General features: G+C 43.0%; 1 protein-coding gene across 1 annotated transcript in view; it reads right to left on the bottom strand.

The window, feature by feature from the left end:
* suco (SUN domain containing ossification factor) overlaps nt 1–13,729 on the bottom strand; it is a 40,176-nt gene that overhangs the window by 18,882 nt on the left and 7,565 nt on the right. Inside the window, exons 6-12 of the mRNA XM_051932937.1 lie at nt 6,177–6,282; nt 5,969–6,093; nt 5,813–5,880; nt 5,591–5,698; nt 5,053–5,158; nt 4,884–4,904; nt 4,673–4,728 (exon numbers count right to left, since the gene is read on the bottom strand). Coding sequence (XP_051788897.1) covers nt 4,673–4,728; nt 4,884–4,904; nt 5,053–5,158; nt 5,591–5,698; nt 5,813–5,880; nt 5,969–6,093; nt 6,177–6,282 — 590 coding nt within the window. The remainder of the gene's footprint in view (nt 1–4,672; nt 4,729–4,883; nt 4,905–5,052; nt 5,159–5,590; nt 5,699–5,812; nt 5,881–5,968; nt 6,094–6,176; nt 6,283–13,729) is intronic.

Genomic DNA, 13,729 nt, shown 5'->3' with positions numbered 1-13,729 from the left:
AATGCACATAAAGGAAATAAACGTGTATATACAAAAACATTTGTAATTGCAACAATTTTCTGGGAGAAATGGTGCATTTTCTGGGAAAATTCCAGGGGTGCCGATAATTTCGACCATGACTGTATATACTTTACTGCATTTCATCTTAAAAATGATATCAAGTACTCCAAGAAGATAACGCCTGGAAATTGAAATCAACTTGGACTCTGTAAATACGAGGCACTCTCTTCTATTGAACTGAATTCCTTTATTTGTTATTGTATGGTACAATGAGATTCAATATGCAAATCCTCCATAAACTTGTTTTCCTATAAAATGATAACAGTACTAACAAAATCCTAGAAATTTGATTCTGTTCATCTGCACAAAGTTTTTAAGTGGCAGAAATATTTCAAGACTTATCCAAGTCTCTTCCTCAGTCTCAATTGACTGCAGGCTTCCCCAACCTTATAAACAGTACCTTTGCTTAATCACAGAGACTAGCACCATTGACAAAGGGCCAGTTGATCAGTGATATGCAAATTGTCCACTGATTAGTAAACGTGTGAACCATTCATGGAGGGTTGAGGAATGGCTGCAATCACAGCATTGTAAGATGATTGTAAAATGTTTGTGAACGGCAAGGTCCATACAGGAAAGGCTCAGAAGCGTTTGCCATACTGTATGGAAGCAGTTCAAATAGGCAGCGTGTGCTTGATGCTGTATCCTGATAATCCTCTTTTCGATCAGCTGCTGTAGAGCTGTGATTCCACACTCGGATACAATGTGATAAAATACTCTCACTGCACCACTTGGAGTAACAACACTAAAGCGGCGATGGTATTTGGAATAGTTTGGCCATTCCGGCGTCCAGTATATTGTTACAGGTTGATTATAATCAGATGCCTTAAACTAATATCGATATGCGGTTAATTTCAGTGTATGTATGGATGTGAATCTAAAAAATAAAGGGAAATCACACAGGAACAGCAGTACCTGATTTGATGCTGGGTAACACCAGTTTGCAAAACAGAGCCGAAAACTGGGGGGTGCTGGCATGAGAATGTGCGTGGATTACACCCAGTTTGGTTTTTCTACACCATGATGTGAGCATGGAAACGGTGTACACACTATTTGTACATGAGGCCCCTGGACAGCATACATTACGTTTCATCTGTCCAAGCCTGGAAGTCTAAGTAATCTCCGGTGTGGAAGAGACTGACACATACTGTAACTCCACAGTCCAGGACATCACTTTTTGTACATTACTGAATACCACTATTAGTGATTTAAAGTTGCTTCATTCAAAGCAAAAAAATTGGAGAAAAATCTTGGCATCAAAGGCACTGACTTGTTATACAGGACATCTGCCCCAACTGATTTGTATCACCAAGTTAATGGTGACATGGAGGTGGGCAATGGCCTGTGCACTTTCAAAAACAGAAGGCTGTGAACTGCAGATTTATTGTCACATATAGTGGAAATGGTAAAGCAAAGTGTACATTTGACCGAGTGCATGATGGACGGCCGATTGTCATTGCTTAGATGATGATGTGGAATATCCTAATAAATAGTGACTGTTAACACAGCCTAAGCTACTTCTGAACTCTTAACACTTGTGCAAAAATGGTGCACATGAAGATGAAGAGTAAAGTGTGTTTTGCAAGTGCAATATGGCTACAAAAAGACGTACCTGTCCGTGAGCATTTGACAGGAAGCTATTTGTGAATGTGGCTGTCAGGAGATCTCAGGAACACAGGTGACACGGTGCAGGGTGCCATCTTGTTTGTGAGTGGAAGGCGGTAAGAACTTTCTTTGAGTTTAGAAACATTAAGACTCACAGGAGTGGTAAGCCAGTCTGTGTAATGCAGGTCATTGTTAGCATTTGTCAGCCTGTTTCTTCTCGTCAGGGTGGGCTCCTTTTAAAAATCTCTGATCAACTTAAAACTACGCATATTGTGCACACTTTTAGCCAATCCTCATCAACTCTTGCCAGTAACCACGTATGACTAAACAAAAATGCCTGTTTTGAATATTCATGATCCAATCACCATATACAGTAAATATGGCCATATTCCTGAGGGACGTCTTTACTACAAACCACAGAAAACAAAATCTTCGTGAACGTGACCTTGAGGTGTTACCAACATTAGCAGAGGTGAGCAAGGGGCCTGGTACCCTCAACAGCTGCATGATGTTCCTAAAACAAATCTCACATAAAGGGTATTTTTTCCTCAATATTTTTTAAAACCAGTCAATGTAAATATGTTAAAAATTCCCAAGGCGCATGTTGATGTAGTGGTAGCGCTGGAGTCCAGGGGGCTTGCCCTGCACAGAGTTTGCATGTGGGTCTGTGTGGGTGCGCACCTGTTTCCTCCTACAGTTCAAAGAGGTTAGGCGATTTGGGTGATGGTAAGCCGTGTGTGTGTGTGTGTGTGTGTGTTCAGGGGCTGCTCCAGCATGTGCCTGTTGACTTCAGTAGCCCCCTGCCTTGGACAGTTGGGTTTACAAGAGGGACAGATGAACAAATACTGCAATCCATATTACGTAGAGCCACTCGCTCTCACACGTCGCCTATCCTCAAGACCGATGGACACTCCATGACTTCAATCACAGATCAGTGTAGTGTTTCAGATTTAGCTTGAGAAAGATGACATCAATTTGTATATTTTATTTTCAGTACTTTCCCCGATAGCCACTTCCAATGGCAAACAGATCGGCAGTAATAATCCCGAGTGACAAACGCCAGCCTGTCCAAACCACTCTGCGGCAGTCTGAGCAAATCCCCATCAGAAAACGAGACAAATTTTTAAAAAGGTCCCACTGAAATGTTACACTATGCCAACATTTTCTAACTAGCTAAAACAAGAATGTGCATATGTTACCACAATTAAAATATGTAGAAACACTTAAAAAAGCAACATTTCCTGATGCTATTTATGTACTTCCATGTAATTTCAAATTTTTAAATGAGACTTCCTTCATGTTCTAATTTTACAGCATTAAATATGTACCATGTTTTACACAGGGGTGTGATGTAAATATGTACAAGTACACTTGAGACTCTAAAATATGCAACTATGGTTTGTCTGCCCCCCCCAAGCCTAAATGCCAAACTCCTACCTTGCTTCCCACGCTACTACTTAATAAAATAATCACAACATTAGCCAGGCACATCTGAGCATCCCAGATTAATTGTACATTCACCAAATAAAAGTGCCTTCTGTTTACAAACACCAATTTATTCTGCAATGGTGCATTTAGCACAACATCACATTAAGAAAATCAGCAATGGCAGCAAATCACCTTTTTGTCTTGGCTTGCTCACCCCGACCATAAGGAAACTGGAGGTATCAGGACATCAACTTAATTATACTATCCCACACATATGGCGTGGCGTGGCTCAGGGTGACTCGGAGATTCCTGACCAGTCTGCTACTTCACACTGAAATGCGCCTGCAGTGAAATATCCCATTGTTATTAACAGAAGTCTTAACGGGACGGGGATCACATGATTTCTGCATGATGGTCTCCACAATGCAGGCCTCCAATTCAGCACACAACTCCAAGAGGACAGGGATGTTTAAATTAGCCTGACAGCCAGTCATCATCACGAGCCCTGAAACTTCTCTCCTTGCGTAACCTGCCATTGACGATATTCTCCAAAACAGCAAGCACTGCCATTGCCGATTATGTCGTACAACACACGGCACAACCTTTTTATAGACAAAGTAGAATGGGCCACAACACTAAAAGCAAATAACATTACGAGAATGCGTTCAACATTGACGAGAGCTGTACTGAGAGAACATGTCAACTACTTCAAGGACATGGGATTGTGACCGACACACCGCTGAAATCCTCAATGAAACAACAAATCTCAGTTTACTTCATCGACCTGGCACCTGCAGTTGGTAAAATGCCAACACCAAAACAGTCTGTCTGGGACTTACTGCAAATTTCAACCATTCACAACGTTAAGCCAAGTTTCCAAGTTCATGTTTTATAAATTCAGGCTGTTGTGTAAGAGTTGGCTCCTTATACATGCACCCTACAAAAAGCGAGTGTTTCTCAGCCCCCAGTCTCCTGATCAGCATCCTACACAGCTTCATGGCCAACACACTAAGGGTCACCACAGAGAGTAAGGAGACCTCAAAACGTAGAAAGGTGTCGACAGTGTGGGCAGTTCACCGTAAACGGGGTACTTTTAAAACACAGGCATCATCGCACAGCATTTGGAGGTAAGAGATCACAAATGGTAATCACACTTAACCTCAAATCTCAAAGCTAGCTAAGAGGAGCCTCCAGTGGTGCTGCTGGTTTTGTTACATTTCCCTGCCAATATGACGGCTCATTTACTCTGCTCTCATCTTTATGGTGACATGTCAACATAGAAACTCCACTTACACCTCTTTTGTGTTTCACCTCCAACCACGCCTATCTAGCTGCTTTCACGTGTGGACATTTCTGTAGAAAACATCTGGGCCACCAGAACAGGCCAATGACAGCTACATCTGAATAATTTGCCACGACACTACAGCAAATACCTCTGCTAGTGCCCATCTTGGGCATTCTCCCAGCCTCAGTTCATAAAAGACTATTTTAGAATTGAGGACATCGCTCCAATGCATTCTAAATAATACCGTGCCCAATGGATCCCAAGGGCAGCACACGTGAACAAGTCCCCACTCACCTGATGAGACTCAGAGGGCAGAAGTGCTCAGATCCGAAATGGGAGACCAGCTCTACCTGCAGAAGAGAAGAGTGTTACCTACAAGGGGAAAAGCTGTGGCCAAGTGGAGAGCCACAGGCCAGACAGCCAGTCACTTGGCAGCACAAATGGCAGTCACTCAAGAGAGGCAAACACCCACGACAGAAACAGAGGGGACAGAGAGAGTGCTGACCTTTATGTACTTGATGAACATCTGACGTTAGGCAGGAGAGGAGAGAAAAAACGAGAGAAAGTGAGTAAAGGGCAGCTCCATGCCAAGCTAGTGCTACTTCTACAAGCAACTGTTAAGAGGGGCAGGGGCAGACTCAAACAAAAGGAGGAGCAGAAGGCGCAGTCATTACTTTGACGTATTTGGCATAGAGCTGCTCGTCCAGGGGAAAGCTCTGCACTGTCCTCTCCTCACGGGCATGGAAAGTTCCCAGTTTAATCCACTTGCTTGTAGGGTATCTGCCCATGGAGAAAGGAGAAAGGCGGTCAGGTCATACAATGCAAACAAAAAGACACACTGATCTACAAGGTGGCAAACGAGGCCACATTATGGATAACGCAGTATCATCTGGAGAGCTACAGAAGTCAACAAATACTCAAGCTGTCAACCATCCCACTCCATGTTGGCACATGGCCACTGTAAACACTAGCTAGCCAGCACTGCCTGCGCCAAGAATGAGCGGCAGCAAACATGGGAGTGAGAGCTCTAGTCACTGGCGATAACCCGTCACATTCTCCATGGCGTTTATTTGGAAATGGCGAGAAACAGGTTTACCCAGTCTGGAGCTCAATGGCCACCAAAGAAGTATGAAAAAGCATATAAATGCTAATTGTCCAATGAGGGAAAAGCAAGAAATTACTCAACGAGGAGGCACACATTACAAAGCTAACCTGTCACTGATGGCAACCACAAAGTCCTTTGGAGTGGAAGAGAAAAGTTCAAAGTTAGCAACGTCAAGTTGCTTCACCTGAATGGGTTCACACAGCTCAATGACAAACCTGTGGGAAGAGCAGACAGCACAGTTAGAGTGGGCACTCCCAAAAACCATCAAGGCCACTTCAAAGGAAACCACACGAGTGGCACAACACCTTGACAGGGTTACTGATGCTCACCAGATCTTAGCGCTGCAGGGGTTCAGCATGTACAGGTCCATATTTTCCATGAGGATGGCAGAAGTGCTCTGGCAGAGCAAAGAGAGGGACAATGAGGGGGGGCCCCATTCCAGGTGAAGAAGCAGGGGTGCATACAAGGGGAGGTTATGCCCTTACCTTGGCCTCTATGTTGGCTGCTAAGATTTTGGCTCCACACTCCACAGAGGCATAGTTACTAAAGTTTTTCTGGACCTTCTTGACAGGGTGGGTCCCTCCGTTAGAAGAGGGGTGCAAGGACTGGCCTAGAAGATGAGAGGTGCAACCCTAAGTACCCAATGATTTCATTTTGAAGACGGCCCTCCTCACCCATATACACATTTCTTACTTTTCTCCTTCTCATCTTCCATGACCTGCTTTTTCCATTCGTCAAAGGTAGGAATGTCTCCTGGGGGTGTGGGACTGATGTCCTTCCTGTTCCCAGGGTATCCGTCCTGCAAAAACAGAAGTGAAGGCGGCATAATGTGGGGGCGAGGACCAGGACTAGACCAGAAGTTTCAGTTACATTCTCTGTAACTTCAATGCCACAAGCTTATGCACACATCCAAGCTCACACCGACTCGTACAGGTCCATGAGGGTCATCAATTAACCTGACACGCAGCTCTGAGCACATACAAAGAGAAATAACGAGGGAGGAACGGACAGACGGACAGACAGAGACTCCTGAGCAGACAATGACAGGCTGGCACAGCAGCACAGACCACTGGGCCTCCACGCAAAATCTATAAAGCATGAATTGAGTTCTGCATTGTGTAACTAATGTGTACCCCCCAGAGCCTAAGTGACAATAGAATGATGGTGGTCTTCTAAAACTTCCAAGGACACATAAAACTCCCGCCAGTGGTCAGGTCTTTAGCACCAGGGTCCCCAAACTGTGGGATGCCCTGACTTCTACTGTAAGGGGCACCCCACAGGTTCTCAGTTGGCCAGCAGCCTACACCATCAAAATGCTGCCAATTTAAATAAAAACACGAGTTTGGTGGTCAACAGCAGCGCTCGCAGACTCTTCAGGTGCCACACAACTGCCATATTTGGCAGATTCGCTAACCAGCTCAACTATGGAAAGAAAATGACACCTGACGTATAACCTGATGAAAGGGTAATGCTTAGAATTGGAGGAATGTTTAAATTCTAACCGTTACTATTTTTGGAAATCATTTAAGGAATCTATGCATTTTTAGGTGAATTAATTCTTTCATGGGCACCCCATGATTTTATTTTTAATCACATATGACCAACAAAATCTAAGTAGAAGAAAATGTAGTTTTTACTTGTTTGTGCATTTCTGAATGAAATTATGTCACTTAATCTTTTCTTTTATATAATTTTAGTCACCCCAACGCCACACAGTCCTTGGCACTTTACAGAAACATTGGCTTTGGTGGGAAGTTGATTAGACAGAAATGACATTAGTGACAGAGTGGAATCGAACCAATGATCTTAAAAGTGAAACTCAACATTCGTTCACAGCCATTTCAGAAACTCCTAACCACGGCGAAACCTCACACGTGTCAAGTACTGTTGAAGACTCGAACCTCCAGCCTTTCTTAGAAAAGCCCAACACTTCATCCACTGAGCCAGTTATTGCCAAATCACTGAAAAGAGTATTTTGCCAAATTTATATATAAATGCCGCCAAGGCAAGGGAGACGGAAAAAAAATGGATGGACCGGATCAAGGAGGACATGAAAAAAAATCGCTGGTGTTGCCCCGGAGGACGTCCTGGATCACGCCAAATGGTGGAGATGTTGCAGACAAGTGGACCCTGCAATCACGTGGGAAGAACACTAGGAAGAAGACGACATTTAAATGATATAAAACTGGTGAAACTAAAAACACTGGTCTCGAACCTTCGGCCATTTGATTGAATGTCCAACATGCTAACCACTTGACCAATGCTGCTTAATTCTTATATTGAAGTAATTTGACTTCAGTATCAATGAATCAAAGGGATTTTTAAAATTAATTTGTCTACCTTGGTCTTGAACCTTTGATCAAAAGTCCAAAACACTAACTACTTGACCAGCACCGCTAACTTTTCATATACAGTCATATGAAAAAGTTTGGGACCCCCTCTCAGCCTGCATAATAATTGACTCTCCTTTCAACAATAAAGATAACAGTGGTCTGTCTTTCATTTCCTAGGAGTACTGCGGTGTTTTCTGAGTGAAGATTTTTAGTGACGCAGTATTTAGTTGTATGAAATTAAATCAAATGTGAAAAACTGGCTGTGCACAAATGTGGGTCCCCTTGTCATTGTGCTGATTTGAATGCCTGTCACTGCTCAATGCTGATTGGTTGGATGAGCTCGTTGCGCCTTGAACTTCATAGACAGGTGTGTCCCATCATGAGATATAAAGGGATATAAGGTGGTCAATTACAAGTTGGGCTTCCTTCCCTTTGACTATCCTCAAGCAACTCTCCAAAGATCTGAAAACAAAGATTGTTGTCTCCTGGTTTAGGGGAAGGCCACAAAAAGCTATCTCAGTGGTTTAAACTGTCAGTTTCTGTAACTGTAAGGAATGGAATCGGGAGATGGAAGGCCACAGGCACAGTTACTGTTAAACCCAGCAGGCCAATACAAATAGAGGAGCGGCATACAGTTAGGTCCATAAATATTTGGACAGAGACCACTTTTTTCTCATTTTGGTTCTGTACATTACCACAATGAATTGTAAATGAAACAACTCCGATGCAGTTGAAGTGCAGACTTTCAGCTTTAATTCAGTGGGGTGAACAAAACGATTACATAAAAATGTGAGGCAACTAAAGCATTTTGTGAACACAATCCCGTCTTCATTTCAGGGGCTCAAAAGTAATTGGACAAATTAAATAACTGGAAATCAAATGTTCATTTCTAATACTTGGTTGAAAACCCTTTGCTGGCAATGACAGCCTGAAGTCTTGAACTCCTGGACATCACCAGATGTTGGGTTTCCTCCTTTTTAATGCTCTGCCAGGCCTTTACTTTCAGTTGCTGTTTGTTTGTGGGCCTTTCTGTCTGAAGTTTAGTCTTCAACAAGTGAAATGCCTACTCAGTTGGGTTAAGATCAGGTGACTGACTTGGTCATTCTAGAATTTTCCACTTCTTTCCTTTAATAAACTCCTGGGTTGCTTTGGCTGTATGTTTTGGGTCATTGTCCATCTGTATCATGAATCAATGTGACTGCTGTATTTAGCTGGATTTGAGCAGACAGTATGTCTCTGAACACCTCAGAATTCATTCGGCTGCTTCTGTCCTGTGTCACATCATCAATAAACACTAGTGTCCCAGTGCCACTGGCAGCCATCACACTGCCTCCCTCCACCATGTTTTACAGATGATGTGCTATGCTTTGGATAATGAGCTGTTCCACACCTTCTCCATACTTTTTTCCTTGCCATCATTCTGGTAGAGGTTGATCTTGGTTTCATCTGTCCAAAGAATGTTTTTCCAGAACTGTGCTGGCTTTTTTAGATGTTCTTTAGCAAAGTCCAATCTAGCCTTTCTATTCTTGAGGCTTATGAGTGACTTGCACCTTGCAGTGCACCCTCTGGATTTACTTTCATGCAGTCTTCTCTTTATGGTAGACTTGGATATCGATACGCCCGCCTACCCCCTGGAGAGTGTTGTTCACTTGGTTGGCTGTTGTGAAGGGGTTTCTCTTCACCATGGAAATGATTCTGTGATCATCAACCACTGTTATCTTCCGTGGACATCCAGGTCTTTTAGTGTTGCTGAGTTCACCAGTGCTTGCTTTCTTTCTCAGGATGTACCAAACTGTAGATTTTGCCACTCGTAATATTGTAGTAATTTCTCCGATGGGTTTTTTCTGTTCTCACAGCTTAAGGATGGCTTCTGTCACCTGCATAGACAGCTCCTTTGACCGCATGTTGTCTGTTCACAGCAAAATCTTCCACATGCAAGCACCACACCTCAAATCAACTCCAGGCCTTTTATCTGCTTAATTGATAAGGACATAACGACGGACTTGCCCACACCTGCCCATGAAATAGCCTTTGAGTCAATTGTCCAATTACTTTTGAGCCCCTGAAATGAAAGGATTGTGTTCACAAAATGCTTTAGTTGCCTCACATTTTTATGTAATCGTTTTGTTCACCTCACTGAATTAAAAGCTGAAAGTCTGCACTTCAACTGCATCGGAGTTGTTTCATTTAAAATTCTTTGTGGTAAAGTACAGAACCAAAATGAGAAAAAAAGTTGCCTCTGTCCAAATATTTATGGACCTAACTATGCACAGGATTGTGAGAATGGTTACAGACAACCCCACAGATCACCTCCAAAGATCTGCAAGAAACATCTTGCTGCAGATTGAGTATCTGTACATTGTTCTACAATTCAGCGCAATTTGTACAACAAACATCTGTATGGCAGGGGTGATGAACAAGAAGCTCTTTCTGCACTCACGCCACAAACAGAGCCACTTGTTGTATGCCAATGCTCATTTAGACAAGGCAGATTCATTTTGGAACAAAGTGCTTTGGACTGATGAGACACAAATTAAGTTATTGGGTCATAACAAAAAGCACTTTACATGGCGGAAAGAAGAACACCGCATTCCAAGAAGAACACCTGTTACCTACTGTCAAATTTGTTGGAGGGTCCATCATGCTGTGGGGCTGTGTGGCTAGTTCAGGGACTGGGGCCCTTGTTAAAGTCGAGGATCAGATGAATTCAACCCAATATCAATCAATTCTTCAGGATAATGTTCCAAGCATCAGTCACAAAGTTGAAGTTACGCAGGAGTTGGATATTCCAACAAGACAATGACCCATAACACAGTTCAAAATCCTACAAAGGCATTCATGCAGAGGGAGAAGTACAATGTTCTGGAATGGCCGTCACAGTCCCCTGACTTGAATATCATCAAAAATCTATGGGATGATTTGAAGCAGGCTGTCCACCAAATTGAACTGAACTGGAGAGATTTGGTATGAAGAATGGTGAACAATACCTCCATCCAGAATCAGACACTCATCAGAGGCTATAGGAGGACAGCGTCTAGAGGACAAAAGGAGGCTCAACTAAGTATTGATGTCATATTTCTGTTGGGGTGCCCACATTTATGCACCTGTCTAATTTTGTTATAATGCATATTTTCTGTTAATCCAATAAACTTAATGTCACTGCTGAAATCCTACTGTGTCCATAAGGCATGTCAGATATTAAAAGGAAGTTGCTACTTTGAAAGCCCAGCCAATGACAAACAAAAATCCAAAGAATTAAGAGGGGTTTCCAAACTTTTTCATATGACTGTGCGAGTGTTGGCTAAAAACACATTTGTAATCGTTAAAAGTACAATATAAAGAAATGAGAAATTTAACATCTGACTTAACGTACCGATCCCGGGTCAAAACGTTTTTTTTTTCGTTTTTAATATTTTATTGAACATTCCATACAAGCGACTCAAACTTGACAAAACTAAGTTCACATCTCCCCCCGTTCATGAGGAAGAGAGCGAGCCAACAGACAGTAAAACTTTACAAGTAGACCAAAAAAAGGGGGAGAAAATCCTTTAAGTCAATTTAAATGTTTATTCTAAAATGTTATTGATGAGACCCTGCCCATTTTTATAAAGTTCTGCAGTGACCGTCTAAGTGAGAATTTGATTTTTTCCAATCATATATAACAGCATCAGTTACCCACTGTCTTTAAAGAGGTGAGTTAAGATTCTTCCAGTTCAGCGAGATAAGCCTACGTGCCAATAGTGTAGTAAAGGCCATTCCAGTTTGTTTGTCCTTCTCTACTTTAAGCCCCTCTGTGAGCCCCCTAAGCACAGCGGTTAGTGGATTAGGTGTGACTGGGACACCAAGGTTGTCTGAAAGGCATTTAAAGATTTGTGTCCAGAATGATGTTAATTTGGTGCATGTGGCCCAATGAGGCTGGAGCTCGATTGCAGTGTTCATAGATTGGATCATGGCCTGGAAACATTCTAGACAATGTTAAACGAGAGAGATGCGCTCAATAAATGATTTTAAGTTGAATAATTGTATGCTTTGCACATATGGAGCTCGAGTGAATTCTGTGCGTTGCTGCCTTCCACTCCTTTAACTGAGATGTTCATCCTTTTCCCACTGTGCTCTGATCTTTGAAAGGGAGGACTGTAAAATGGTTTTATACGTTACAGAAATGCTGCCCGAGTCCGAGAGTGATTCAATATTTCTTCCAGAATAGAAGTAGGTGGGAGGTGAGGAAGATTGGGCAGATTTTGTTTAGCAAAGTTTTTAAATTGGAGGTAGTGAAAGAATTGGATCCCGGGTCAAAACTGATGAAATATTGCATCATCACCGTAGATCAGCATGAACGCAATGTTTGGAGGAAATTGGTTCAGAAAAAGTGGGTAAAAAATTGATTACAAAATTTGAGCCAGACAAAGAGAGAGGGCAAGTTGAATAAAATTGTGTAAAAAAACTATTGTGGATTTTGACAGATTTGTTGGTTTATTACAACGTTATTAATAAAATAATAATGGGAGGTTGAGCTTTTAGTTACAGGTCCCCTAAACTGTGGAACAGTCTGCCTGCTACTATAAGAGATGCCCCTTCGGTCTCAGGTTTCAAATACCGGCTGAAGTCTCACGACTTCAGTTTAGCACACCCTGCCTAGAGCTGCTGATTAACTGTACAGACTGCATCTCTGTTGTTAGTCATTAGCACTAAAACATAAGTCACATGATAGTTAGAACTGGATACTAACCCTCACCTATTCTGTTTATCTTCTAGGTACTCAAATGTGGAACTTGGTGCTATGGCCACCTGCCAAGTTGGTTTGTCTGCCTCAGGTAAAGCCATCCCTGATGGAGGATTGCAGGAATCGTGGGAAAGAGGGGTCCTTTCATTGGATTGGCTGGCCCAGCGCTGTTTCAGCTGTGGAATGGCCAAATGGGGGGGGGCAGCTTGATGGATGAGGTCTCCAGGACTCTAAAACATATCCAAATCATATTATGGGATATCATCTACTGTTACATTCTGCTCCGTACTTCTAAAATTTTTATACTGTATTGAGGATTTGTTCTGTTCTGTGTAATGTACTGTATTATATTGACCCCCCTTCTTTTTGACACCCTCTGCACACCCAACCTTCCTGGTAAGGGGTCTCTCACTGAAGTGCCTTTCCTGAGGTTTCTTCCATTTTTTCCCTACAAGGTTTTTTTGGGAGATTTTCCTTGTCTTCTTAGACAGTCAAGGCTGGGGGGCTGTCAAGAGTCAGGGCCTGTTAAAGCCCATTGCGGCACTTCCTGTGTGATTTTGGGCTATACAGAAATAAACTATATTGTACTGTAACGTACAGAAACAACTTTGAAATATGGTGGTGTCCTGTAAATGTCCCAAAGTTGTCCACCTCACTGCTGCTATCCTACCCTTGTGAACCTGAGTGCTCTGAGAATGCTCTCCATTAAGAGTGCTATGGAAGGATAAGAAGACGATGACAGCAGTGAGGCAGATTTAGGAAGCATCTGGCCTTGCAGACGTCACTGAACAGAATGTTCCTGCTTACATCTGCCTGGCTGATGGTGGCAAACACTCCTCAAGAGGGCACAGGCTGAATGAAGCCTTTTGTTAGCACAGAAAACAACGGGGAGCTGCCCTTGGGAGCAGACCTTCTCACTACATTACACAGAGCGGCCTGAACATCCAACTTCACAGTAAACCCCCAGCTGTCAGGCCTGCAGCACCAGCCTTCACTGATTTCACAAAAGCTCCTCTTCCCAGGGAGCACTCAGCTCCCTTATCTGGCTACCAATCATGAGGTCACAATGACCTACATAACTCCTGCTCATCTGGCCAACTCCAAGGTCACAATGACCAAGGTGAAACCAGCCCTCTGCAGTGCCCTGGCCATCCGGCTGCACAGCAGTTAACCCTCACATAGCCCCTTCC

Source organism: Erpetoichthys calabaricus, chromosome 10, assembly GCF_900747795.2.
Source record: "Erpetoichthys calabaricus chromosome 10, fErpCal1.3, whole genome shotgun sequence".
In the NCBI taxonomy this organism is placed as follows: domain Eukaryota; kingdom Metazoa; phylum Chordata; class Cladistia; order Polypteriformes; family Polypteridae; genus Erpetoichthys; species Erpetoichthys calabaricus.
Note: the sequence above shows the minus strand (reverse complement) of the source record. Positions and strands in the feature narration are given on the sequence as shown.